The sequence below is a fragment of the Prinia subflava genome, chromosome 4, assembly GCF_021018805.1.
Source record: "Prinia subflava isolate CZ2003 ecotype Zambia chromosome 4, Cam_Psub_1.2, whole genome shotgun sequence".
In the NCBI taxonomy this organism is placed as follows: Eukaryota; Metazoa; Chordata; class Aves; order Passeriformes; family Cisticolidae; genus Prinia; species Prinia subflava.
The window spans coordinates 67544952-67558365 of NC_086250.1; the positions used below are offsets into that span (position 1 = coordinate 67544952).

Here is a 13414-nt window from a genome sequence, read left to right on the forward strand (position 1 = left end):
AGAAGCACTGTGGCCATTCTGCATGCAAGTAAAATATCTGCCCATGAGTCCTGGCTCTGCTGTTGCTCCTGTCCCATACACACTATTCAGGCTTTGAAGATAGAACCTTTCTAGATTAGATTATAATGACTCAGAAACTCTGTAAATCACAGATGTTCTGTAATCCCCATTTTTGGAGACAGGAAATGGAAGCACAGGGAAGCTATTTACTGGACCTACTCTTCCCTAACTGATTATTGCCCTCATTGTAGTGGAGACTTCCAGTCCCATTCCTCTGATTAGGAAGAGCATTTCATGTGCTCTCTTTGATGAGGTGTGAAGTGCACGTGCTGCTTAATGAGAACAAACTGTTCAGATAACACAGCTCAGAATGACAGAGATTTGGTTCTTCCAACATTATCATTGCCAAAAGACAGGGGAAGTGTCCTAATTATGGGACTAGACTGGAGCCCAGGTCCTGAGTTCCTCAGTGTGGGTTTGCCATCTTTTTTTGGTCTTTATTTTTTAATTCTGTGATGTTAGGCAATTTTTGTGGAGTTGTTTGGATGGTGATTGGTGTAGGTACTGTGTTTGCCACTGCAGGAGTGGTGTGAGGCAATCCAGATCATCTGCTCCTCAAGGCTGTCCATTCCCTGGCCCTTGCTATTGCTAAAGTGATGAAATACAAAGCTGGTGAAAGTAAAGATAACTTCTGTGTCAGAGAAATATGGGAAAAGCATAACAAATTCCACAGAAGAATTTTGGACTGATAGAGAAAATTAATTTCATAATCATGTTTAAAGCCCATGCATACACAAACAGTAACACAGACTTACAGGGGAATGCATTTTCTGCTTATCCCTAAGTATCTGACCAGGAACAATAACAGATTTTACAGGTGAAAAGACATAACAGCAGGATATTATGAGATTTTTTTCAGACCTCAGTGCAGTTATTCACAAAAGAGCCAAACCCTAAGGTAGTGCATGATTGAACTGTAGCTCAAAGGTATCACCATGTGCTCACTGTGCAGTGGTGTGGCACTTGTTATGCAATTATCTCTCTCCAGCACAATTATTAACATAGGATTAAACAGTTGAGAGCCACCACTGCAACAATAACCAGCAGTGGGGTGTGTGTGCTCTATAATTTAGATGCTTGCAGGGAAGAGTTCACCACAGGGCACCCACCAGCCCTGTGAGCTTTTTGTCCTGTGTAACTGTGGCTGCAATCCTCCTTCTCCTGAAATCAGGCTGGAAAGAGTGTTCCAGGCTCGTGTGTATGGGGAGGCCTGACTCAGGCTTCCCTTATGACCTTATTTTCCACGGGCATTGTAGCCAGCCCTGTGTGAAAAGCTTTTCCCTGTATAAGGCAGTGAGTTGTGCAGCACATGGTGGGAGTTTCTGCTCTGTAGGAAAGGCAGCAAAGAAGCAGGGAGAGATTTGGGTTTCAAATATGACCTTGTATTTCCCTGACCTTGTATTTCTGTTGAGAATTGAAATACTGGCCCAGGAATAGAACCTGATCTGAGGAATTGTACTAGAGTGAAAATAGCTTTTGTCTGGTACAGAAATAGTCATTAATGCCCCGAATGCTTAGGACCATCTGAGCACATGCATGTAGGAGGGTGGTCCTCTAAATACCACATCTTTCCACCTTGAAAACTGCCTCTTTGCCAAATCCTGCCATGTTCAGAATAGCCTGTTGCCCATTTATCTCACCCAGGGTGGTCTGGGGCCCTTTCAGGATTTACAGCCCACGCAGCAGCTGGAGCTGTGGCCAGGCTGCTCTGGGCTGCCTGGTGGGACAGGAATATCTGTGAGCAGCAGCGAGCTCCCGTCAGCCAGATGTTAGTGCTTGGAGCTTGTTGTTCAGAGCTGCTGATTAGTCTCTCAGGCATTTGGTGCCTTTCTCAGCACTGACATTAGTCAGAGAGCGCCTGCAGATCGCAGATGTTTGTTTCTCCTTCCCTTTGTCTTTGTTTCCTCAACCTCACCAAGGCTTTTCCACTTCATGCCGTGGCAACCTGTGGCATTTCTGTGCTTGAATGAGGGCTGGACCTGGTCCTGAGCCCCTTTGGCTTTGTCACCTCTCCCTGGCTGCTGGCATGGGGCACAGCCAACAGCTCCTTGCCGAGGTCTCCTCTTTGCTCTGGGCTTGCAGAGCTGCTCAGGAGCAAATGCAGATGCCCTTTGTCAAGCCCGTGTGTTTCACCCAGCCTGACTTCAATGCTGCTGCCATAATTTCCATGCAGGTTCCACAAATCCCTTACTGCTGGCAGGGAAAGGCTTCATTAGAGCCTCTTGTGCTGCTCCTGCTGTGACAGGGGCGTCTCCACCGTGTGCGTAAGCACCGTGTTGGAGTTGTTTCCTACTACTCAACTCAGTTCTAGTGCCTGATTCTCTGCTCTAAATTAATTCCTCTGACTCATCCTCCAGAGGAATTTCTGTCCCTGTAAAGACTGTAGAAAAAGACCAGAAAGCCAATGTTTCCTACCCAGGACTGAGGTTATATATTTAGCAGGGTGATGCACAGACTACCACAAGGGACCCACCAAACACAGATAAATACTACTCTGAATGTGGCCTTTTCACTCTCCATGATTTTCTGTGTCCAAATAGTCTCAGAAAATGAAGTGAAATGTCTCCAGAAGTTCCTATGGATGCTCAGGAGAGCTGTGAACATTCCCCCACCCCAGTGGCACTGTAGGGCAGCAGGTTACCCCAGGGCACCTGCAATTTCTCTTTGAATTCCAGAAGCTGTGCACAGCAGCAGGGCATGCTCAGGGCTTCCAGCTGAGCCTTCAGCCAAGGAAATCCTATCTGTTTGTAAAGGCAGCTGAGCTGCAGCAGCTTGTGTGCAGTGTGAAGCCAACACATCCAGAGCAGAGGGATTTATAGGGGAACTTGACTTTTATAGATGTTGCATTAACTTTAAACATTTGCCTTTCTCAGCATGGGTTCTCCCCCTGTGCATACAAATGCCCCTGGGTATGATATATTTTCTGGGAAGGAGACATGGCCTCCAATTACAGTAAATATCCACTTCTTTGCTTTCTTGGGAGGCAGCATTTAGTGCATTGCAGTCACGCTGTGGCCATTTGCCAACACCCACCCACAGCCTGCTGGGATTTGCTCGGCTTCTCTTTTCCCCCATTTTGGCTTATAGGTGACAGAGAAACAAAGGTTCCCTTCATATTATACATCAAATTTATTTTATTATATACTTACTGATCCCCCTTCTTCCCTCCTCAGTGACAGAGGATGTGGGCACTGAGCATTTGCACTCTGAACCTGCTGAGGGGTACAGGGAGGTCTGGCATGGCCTTACCCCCAGGAGGTTCTGAATTCCTTAAGACCTTAATCAACCTTGTTTCCATGTTTCCCCTGTTCTCCCACAGTCCATGCCTCCCACCTGTTCTTTTGCACCCCTTACATCCATGTTTAAGTAAAGCTCAGCTTGCAGACAGCCCTGCAGCACCTGCCACACCAAAACATCACTCACTTCTGTCAGGACTCCCAGGGAACTCTGCAAGCTGTAATACATTAGACTAAAGTAAATAATACTTAATGTCAAGACCTCAAAACAGGTATAATGCTACTTCAAACCAAGGTTGTTCTCATGCAAATTAATACTGTTTAAGGGAAATGTTTTTCTTCTTCATCTGATGCTGGTTCTCAGCTTCAGCAGCATCTGGGGGTGGTGTATGTGGATATACTGTGCTTCCTTCAGTGCTACTGTGCTATAAGGTGTGTGCCCTCTACTTGACAGGACCACTAAAATAAAGTAGGTTTCTAGAAGCTGTTATAGCACAAGGTAAAGATCCATTCATTCAAAATTTTCAATAAATAGAAGCAAATCATAAGATGCTGTGTTGCTCTGATCAGCAATTTCTCCTTTCCCTGAGTTCCCACCAGTGAGAAGGAAGGACACAATACACTTTGATTTTGGGTCTTGCTGGTTTTATCCCTTCCTTGGTATTTAATTAGTTCTCTGTGTGTATGTGTGGGGGGAATGGTGATCTAATCCTATTGAAATACAAGCCAAGTAAAACAAGTTTAGATGGAGCCATGGTCACACAGCAACTTTCAGTCAGAGAACAATACACTTGGGATAAGGTATATTAGCAAAGTAGTTTGAGGCATATTAGACCTAATTGGTTTTATTGTGACAATTGAAATACTGGGTGGGAAAAAGCTGAGTTGAAAATTAAAGTGGATACCAAGTTTTGGTAACTTTAGTAGCTGTGGTAATGAAAAGGTTCTGTACATATTATTGGGGGGAAAAAAAGAGAGAGGGAGAGAGAGAAGTAGTGACTGTAATTTGGACATTTTCAGCATCCAGGCAGAGCAAAATGCAGAAATCTCTAAAGCAGCCTGTCTTGTAAGGCAAACTTAAACACACATTTGCTTGTTAAAACTGTGGAGAAATTATTTTATTTGTCCTTCCTCAAAACATTTTCCTTTAAGCTCAGCTGGGTAGTGCATTTGAACATTCAGAATCATTTACCTGTTACTGAGCAGCTCAATCCAGAGGTGCACCGTGTGCTCCTGCCCAGGAGCAGGGCAGAGCTGTGTTGGGAATTCCCACAAGCCGTGTTCCTATATGGAACAAAGGCAGACGCTGTCTTTGCTTGGGTTGTGTTTCTGCCGTGCAAACAGCTGTGCTGCAGAGCCTGCGAGCTCGCTGTCCTTGCAATGAGCTCTGTACATCCCCTGGAACAGGGGTGGAGAGGCAGGAGCGGTGTCCTGGCTGCTGTCTCTGCTTTTGGACGCTGTGGACGCGTGTGCCACCCTAGGGCTCCTTATTCCACTTGAGAAGTTTTGGTGGAGGGAGTCCGAGGAGGGTGGTGTGAGTCTCAGCAAAGAGGCTGGCAGAGTTGCACGGGGGCTGATAAACCCCTGTGAGGGCTCCAGGACCCTCTGCCTGCCCAGCCCTGCCCCATCTCGGCAGGTGCACATTGCTGGGGGGCTGGGAAGCTCCTGGGATGCAGCAGGCACAAGGGATGGGGCTGAGCACCCAGCTCAGTCGAGGAGCGGGACCTCGGCTGCTCCTGCTAAACAGCTTAGCCCTAGACTTCCCTGCAGCTCCCCTCCCAACTGACCACGGCATTCCTGTGGCATCCAGGGCGAATCGCTCGGAGGGACGCGCTCAAAGGAACGAGCTAAGAGCGGCGTCCCTGCGCCCCAGCGCCGGGAAAAGCAGCGGGCTGGCCCCGGTGTGCCTCCCCTGCTGGCCCCGGTGTGCCTCCCCTGCTGGCTCCTGTGTCCCTCCCCTGCTGGCTCCTGTGTCCCTCCCCTGCTGGCCCCAGTGTCCCTCCCCTGCTGGCTCCTGTGTCCCTTCCTTGCTGGCTCCTATGTCCCTCCCCTGCTGGCCCCGGTGTCCCTCCCCTACTGGCCCCGGTGTGCCTCCCTTGCTGGTCCCGGTGTCCCTCCCCTGCTGGCCCCGGTGTCCTTCCCTGCTGGCCCCGGTGTCTCTCCCTTGCTGGCCCCGGTGTCCTTCCCTGCTGGCCCCGGTGTCTGTCCCCTGCTGGCCCCGGTGTCCTTCCCTGCTGGCCCCGGTGTCTCTCCCTTGCTGGCCCCGGTGTCTCTCCCCTGCTGGCCCCGGTGTCTCTCCCCTGCTGGCCCCGGTGTCTCTCCCCTGCTGGCCCCGGTGTCCCTCCCCTGCTGGTCCCGGTGTTCCTCCCTTGCTGGTCCCTGTGTCCCTTCCTTGCTGACTGCGTGGTCAGCGAGCAGAGGAAAGGAACTTGGAGATGCCCCAGAGGAGGTCGTACCCTCTGGATTTATTTTTCTCTTCTCGGAGACCTTCTGTCTCCCACTGCCTGGGCAGGGAATTTAGGGATTTACTGGCAGGACTGACTTATCTGCTCACTTGGCACGAGTGAGGTGCCTGTGGTAAGCAGTCTGGCTCATACCCCACACCTTTTCCCCCCTTTTTTGTTTTCTTGATTAGTGTGGTTTCTATGCTCGCTAAACCATTGACTTTTTCCCTTCACAAGTACAGGGAATGAGGTGTTGATCCCTTCCTGGGCATTGGCAGTGACAGTGAGGACATATTCCCCTCCCCATTTCCAATCCTGGCAGAGGTGACTTGGTGTGACTGTCACTTGGTATCTTTGTTTCCATCCTCTCAGCAGCATCTCAGGCTTCAGGGCTCCAAGTGCCAAGGCAAAGCAATGCCTCAGGACAAGCTCTAGGTGTGTTTTTTGGGGCCAGGGACGTCTCTTCAGGTACCTCCATGCCTGAAGCTCTTCTCACCAGTTCTCAAGTGCCCCATAATGACCCTGCATCCTGTTAAACCACCCCCAGCCAGAGCAGGGGTGTAAAGGATGTGAGTTTGGATGGAAAGTGTGGGGTTTGAAATGGATGCCAGCAACACTCACTGCAGATGACAGCCACCAGCAGTTCAGGTACCTTCACACCAAGCAGTGGTTTGATGCAGCTCAGAACAAAGCTCTTTTTAAAGACCCCCAAGTGCCCATGGACATGGATTTGGGTCTGTTTCCAGGGCAAGTTTCTCCAGACTCCAAGAAAACTATCTGTATCCTGCCCTTGCAGCCTGCCCTGGGAAGTCAGTGCCATTCAGATGCCATTTGATGGGGCTCACAGTGAGATCCATCCCAGTCTGAGATAGTTATTGAGGCAGGAGTTTCTAAAGCTGGTCCACAGAAGGGAAGTGTCTAAGGTAGGTATCTCCTCTAGAAAGTGCCCATTCCTCTCTGATGACTGTTGGGAAAGATGTCTTCCCTTGACTATCTGCATCTAAGGAGCCTAAAGAGAAAATCTGCTTTCAGTGAGGAGTGAAATGAGGAAGAAAAACTGTGCTGAGACAACTCAGGGTGGGTGTAGCCTGGCAGAGGCTTCCTGTAGACAGTGTTTCATACCCCAAAGAAATCCCCATATCTAATATTTTGAATTAACTGGAGAGTTGTGCTACAAACACTACATTTCCTGTGGCAAATGACCCAGCAAGGTAACAACAGCCACAACAATTTCTTTCTCCATCCAGGTCCTATGCATCTTGTTGACTCATATGAGGTCCTAGGGTGAAATCCCAGCTCATCTCCATTAATGCCAATGCTTGGGGCCCCAATTCTGTACCCCTAAAATGCTATTCTTGCAGCAGGCAAAGGTGATTTAACTCAGCCCTGCCATGCCCCCACCACTTCACCCAACACGATGCTTTAACAGCGCTGACAGGGACTTTTCCACACTTCAGCACGAGTGTTAGTCTTGGCTGAAAAATCCCAGTAACTGGAGGTTAAGTCACTCCATCCCAAACCCAATAGTCCCCTCTGCCAGACCTCTCCCACTATTCCTTGACTCCTTGCCTTTCTTTCCATGCAGCACACTCGCTCCCACAGGAAAGACTTTTAGGTGGTGGGGCTCCAGTGTCTTTTAGCAGTGTTGACATAAGGAGCACGCATGAGGAGATAGCTGGGACTCAACATCTCTCCCTTGGGTAGGTGAAGGGCAAGACTTGGGTGCCACTGCTGGGTTTTGGGTGATTTGAGTCCTGTAACACTAACTACAACCACTTATGGACATTTTGTGGTGGATGAACACTACCATCACAGCCTTATCCGTGGCACCTTTATCCACTGTGCCACTCAAATCAAGATTGTAGAAGGCAGGTGTCTGTCAGTAAGAAAAGTGTACATAGATATAGATATAGATATAGATATAGATATAGATGATATAGATACATCTCAATCAGTTCAGGGTGTTTGCTAAGGGGTTTACCTGACTATAATGTGATGCTCCAAAATCAGTTTGTTCGTTTAATGATTGGACTGGATGATCTCAGAGGTCTTTTAGAGCCTAAATGATTCTGTGATTCTATTCTATTTATTACAGTGCTGATTTCTTTGACAGATTTTGTAAATCTCCCAGATAGGATGAAACTTTAAATTTGGCATATTTGTGATACAGTCTCTCAGACAACTACTCAAATATATTTAATATGCAGTTCCACAGCTGTAGGCTGTCTGGGATAAATCCTCAGGACCTGTGTGGCTCTTGTGCCACCTTTCTCGTTACATCTCCTGGTACTGCTCTGGACTTGAGTGCACCACTGCTGAGGATGCCTTCCTAACAAAACTGTGGAACAAACAGACATGCAGACAGATCTTCAGACTAAACAACTCTTCTGAATTATGAGTCATTAGGGAATGGAAATTTTGAAGGGAATTTGTAACATTACCTATAAGGTTTGTCTAAGGAGCCATTTCCTAGTCCTTCTCTTCTTTTCCCAAGCATCCAAGTAGCAACTTGGACTGGTTAACTTCTCACCAGCTTGTTCAGCAGCTGGGTTGGTTATCAGCTCTTGAAGTTACACAGCTCTTGGCACCAGTTTAAGGATAACTTGACTGCAGCCATGTGAATCACAGCCCCAGCAGTAACGGCAAGGGCAGGACAGCACTCACACTTAAACATCATCATCACCATCATCACCATCATCACCATCATCACCATCATCACCATCATTCCCATCATCTCCACTGCTGACTCCTGTGAAAAATGCTGTTTGTAATCAGCCAGTGAGAATGAGAGGACTCCACCTTGTTATTTTGCCCCATGTAGAAGGAACAAAGTGTTTATTTTGCAGCTGGTAGTCTTGCAGTTGCAGGCAGGCATCCAGTTATCAAGCTGGGCTCTTCCTATCACCCACCCTGTTGGCAAACAAAGCTGTGTATGTCAGATAGTACCTCAGTTTTTTAGAACTGTGCTGTTCCCGTGATGTCTCTGAGTATCTCCAGATAATTTAAGCACTGAACTATGTGTTTCAGACTGGAGAGTGAGGACTGTATAAAAACAGGATAAGCCAATGAGCTGGTTAACTTTTGGATGGTGTTTGAGGAGTTTCTGAGTGGCTCTGTAGAGCAGGTCTACCTCTGCTGACAAAGGACCAACCTCAAAATGTTTGGGAGTGTCTCTGGGATGAGGATAATACTATCCCTGATGTCTGTCCTTCCCCCTCAGCCAGCCCAGACAGATGAAATGCAGTTGGGTTCACACAGCCTACCTCCCACTTCAGCTGCATGAAGTGTTTGTTCCTCTGCACTGGAGTCTGGCATAGGCCATGCCTATCACTGCATCCACGGAAAATGCAGGAAATCCCTCGTGAAGTAGAGTTTCCACCTTATGTCTTCCCAACAAACATATTTCCCAAACTCAGTGTCCTCCTTTATGGAGATTTAAATTCAAGAAGTGTTCTGCTTGAGGTTTTGCAAGGGTTTGGCAAACACAAAAGCCAAGATGTGCTGGCTGTTTTCAAGGAGCACTTGGATTGAACTATGATCAAAACCAAGCTCTCTCCTTTTCAACAATTTTTGTCCCTCTATCTGTGAGCTCCCCATCTCTCTAGCATGCATTTATAAAAGAGCCCTAGTGAGAGAACAGCTGGGGCAAGAATTTGCCATATAGCAAAACCCTGCAGTGCTTTTGCACAGGGAACAAGAGCTTCCAAGGGAGTGGAAGGAGTTGCTGTGTTTGTGTTGACTGGCCACAGTTTCCCACTGCTGGGGGTTTCCAAAGCAAATGAAATGTTATTCATCAAGGCAGGCTCCCTCCCCAGCTTTCAGTTGAAAATACTACAAAGTAAGATGGAAAGAAACATGTAATCCTTCATCATCACAGTCAGGATTTACTTGTTTATTTAGATTCCCTGTCTGTTCCAAATGTTCTGCCAGAGAAAGCCCGTCCAGACTCCAGGAGTGCTTGACACACATAGAAAAATTTCTAGATGTATTTAGGAGATAAATCCAGCAGAATACATTCCTGTCCTCACAGTGCAGCAGCAAGATGAAAGTCCCACATGCACAACAAAATATCTCAGGACATTTTTTGTAGGGGAAAAAAAAAAGCAGGAGGCACCTGAGGAGAAATTGATTTCGATGTGGATCTTCTAAATCAGAAACTTTTTGGTGGAGCTCTCCTTGAGCTCCAGGTACCTCCTCTTATTTTGCCAGGAAAATGTGTCCCAGGTAGGAAAAAATGGAACCTGGTGTCTTTGTGGTCAGCAAAAGGAGAGGATTCCTCTCTCTGTCCTAGGAGGTGCAAATCTGCCCCTGGAAGGGTGCCTCTCCCTGCAGATATTACAGGGGAAATGCAAAGAGAGGAGCCCTGACCTGAGTCTCACTTTTATCTGCTTCAGAGAAGGCAGCTGAATCCCATCCCTAGGGAGGCTGTGTGTTGGGAACTGAACTCCTTTGCACTGAAACTTTGCAGCAGCCCTTGTAGCTGTTGTCATCCCACTGCTGTTGCTGCACCTACAAACAGGAAACAAGTGAGACCATAAACGTACCCATGAGATAAGAGAGATCTTTTGGGTCATCCTAGGATGAGGTAGTAGAAGATGAACACTTGTCCAACAGATGTTTTACAATTGTACCATCACCCAACCCAGTGGATTTGAAAATTACCTGTGAGCTGTTCTAGTGATGCGTTAGGGGCAGCACCTTTGGTACTGCCTCTCTTTTTTATTTCCTATCCAAGAGCCACTGGCATGAGTGAACATCAAGAACTGATATCTCTTCTTGAGGCAATATTGCAGTAAGTTGTATAGGGTAGAGTGGGTGGGGCAGTTTTTAGGCAATGACACTCTCTCTAATTAATAACTTCTGTTAAAGTTATGGGGTCGTGGATGTTCCTAATGACTGCTGAGATCTTACCCTCTAGGGTTTTGCCTCAAACAAACCAATATAACGAGGTGTTTGAGACATCTCTGTTCTTGGAAAGGCAAAATAACCAGTTCTGTGTTTGGCAGGTGCTGTCCTTATTTCACATGTTGACATAAGGAGCAAAGGGCAGGATCTCGTCAGAGTCTGGGGTTTCTGAAGGGCTGCTAAGCTGAATCAAAACTAGAGTTTTCCAAAAGTTTTCCCTTGACCTGAACTCCAGTTTAATGCCAGAATTAAGGCAGCCTTTCTCCAGAAACTCAATGTAGCCTCAGTGCATTGGACATATCTGACAAAACAGTTCATAAAAGTAATTTTGAATCACTTATACCATTAAGGTGTACAGTTTTGGGTCCTAACTAAGTCCATAAGTGAAAGTAAAAGTTCCCCCACTAAAAGCATTCTGCTTTTGAAAAGTTGTGAGCTGTTTCCTGCAGTGCCTGAATGAACCCTTGCTATGATAAGTTTTTGTGTGATCTCACCTGCTGCTGTCCCCGCAGCTCATGTGCTCCTCGGTGCAGAAGGCCCTGTTTGAGGAGGAGGACAGAGTGAAGAAGCTGCAGCAGAAAGTGGCGACGCTGGAGAAGCGCAACAAGCAGCTGCGAGATCGAGTGAAGAAGGTCAAGAGGTCTCTCCGGCAAGCCAGGAAAAACTCCAGGCACATGGAGCTGGTGAACCGAAAGCTCAGTGAGAAACTTTCCTCTGCAGGTGGCCAGATCCCCTATATTAACTCTTTAAAGCAGGAGAACTCCCACGGTACCTACCTTAAAGTATAATGCAAGGGTAAGTGCTCAGGCCAATGGCAGTGGTGGATTTTGTCTGCATTAGATCAGGGTCTGGCCCTCCCACCTTGTCTACACTGTGCTTCAAACCTTGCATGGAAAATTAATCTGAATTTGTTCTAGACACAGTGCCAGTTTAAACAGGAATGCCAGCTGGATTTGGCACAGCCCAAAGCCATGTCCTCGCTGTTCTCAGTGGACACTGGGCCAGACAGTCACCTGTGCCTCTCCTCCCTCACCCACTTCCACCACCTCCAGGCTGTGTTTGATGGAAGTGCCAGCCCAGCCCTCTGGGCCATTGCAGGCACTTGGCACAGGAGCTCTTCCTGCCAGTTTACCTCCTCCTCATGGGCTGGGCAAGCACGGCTTGGGATCTAGAGATGGATGTGGTGGATGTGTTCACTCCCTTATCTCCCCCAGGCTCTCAGCCTTGCTTGAGCTTGACTGAGGTCTGCATCCAGTGTCTGGGCATAGGCTGTGTCCAAGACTCAGGCAGTTTGTGCCTCTCTTCAGCACAAAATATAGATGTGCCCAAATTGTCTTAAGACTGTTCCTATGTATCCTTAAATATTCTAAATCAAATATATAACAAGTTTTATTTTTCCAAGAAGTGCCTCCAGGCTCTCAGTAACTCCCCCAGGTGCCTTTATCACTGGTCAGCCAGCTGGGTTGGAATCCACATCATTTTGGGACTGTGTCTAAGACCTAATCCTGCAGTCAGGAGTGGACTTAGCCTATGAGTTGGATCAGGCCCAGCAGGGATTCCAATTTCAGATCCCATTCTCAAGCAGGTTGAAGTTGCAGTGTGGATGAAGCTTCAAGTTTTGTAGTCACTGAAGTATAATGGAGGTTGCTGGGCAGCCTCACTTAGTTACACTTAAAACCTGTAGAGACCACATCAATATCAACAGGGCATTAAAAATTTAGGTAGTTTATATATGTATATATTTTAAAATCCTATAGAAAATATTTTTATTACACATTTGATATAGTTTAATTTCTTAAAATATGAAGTAAAACCTGTTTCTTGGTTATCTCACAAAAAAAGAGAAAAGCCCATCATATCCTTTATTAGGCATTTACAAACTGACTTCTGCTCAAGCAGTGTGGGTTTAGGCATCAGTATCCATGGCTGATAATGCTTGAAACAATCCCTGCACTTGGAAAAGCCCATATCAGCTTTCAAATGTGAGCTTCAGTCCAAGCAGAACACAGAAACTGACTCTCATTACCTTCCAGTTTTGCTCCTTTTGGAAATACTTTTTTTTCCCCTCTTGAAATAATATTTGCATTTCTTAAGATTCTGACTCCTTCACAAGCTCCACTGGTTTCAAAGGCTCCACCTCTCACATCACCACAGTTTGAATTGTTTTCTGCTGGAGTCAGCAATGCTGTTTCCTGAGAATTGACACAGAATTTAGGCTTCTCTAGAAGCCATCAAGAGATTTTTACTACAAAATTTAAATCCATAGAAGAGTAACTACTTTTTGTTGTTGTATTTTCTGGTTTCTAAACTACTGTTTAAATAAATGAACTGTTTTTCCTGGGACAGGTATTAAAAGCTTGTGTTTCAATTTCTTGTAAAGAAAAATATTCCCTCTGGTATTCATTCATGTTTTATAAGTGTTTGTATAAAGCTGAGAAAGTATAACTAATATACTTACACCTTTGCTATTCTTACAGATTTTCCAAACACAGTGTTGAATATATTTTCTTTTGGCTGGTATTTTTGTTGCTTGATGAAAAAAGTGGAATTTTCTTCCTGTTTGCCCCTTTGTCTTCCTCAAAAGAAAAAAATAAGTAAAACATTTTGTTCTCCTTGTAAGTTTTGTGAGAATTTTGTTTATCCTGCAACTAAAACAAAAAGACCCTCCCCAAATGCAAATTCAAATGCAACCCAAAATGCTCTCACTGGGTACAAAACCCAAAAAGGTTTCCTTGTGAGTTTTTTCCCTTTCATTCCTGCTTGGATTTG

At 46.4% G+C, this 13414-nt stretch overlaps 1 protein-coding gene across 1 annotated transcript in view; it reads left to right on the forward strand.

Annotated features, from left to right (window-relative positions):
* The window catches only part of CCDC3 (coiled-coil domain containing 3), a 38314-nt gene extending 25056 nt beyond the window's left edge, over positions 1 to 13258 (forward strand). The window contains exon 3 of the mRNA XM_063397036.1: positions 11158 to 13258. Within this exon, the coding sequence (XP_063253106.1) occupies positions 11158 to 11433 (276 nt within the window). The 3' untranslated portion in view covers positions 11434 to 13258. The remainder of the gene's footprint in view (positions 1 to 11157) is intronic.
* Positions 13259 to 13414: the final 156 nt, after the last annotated feature.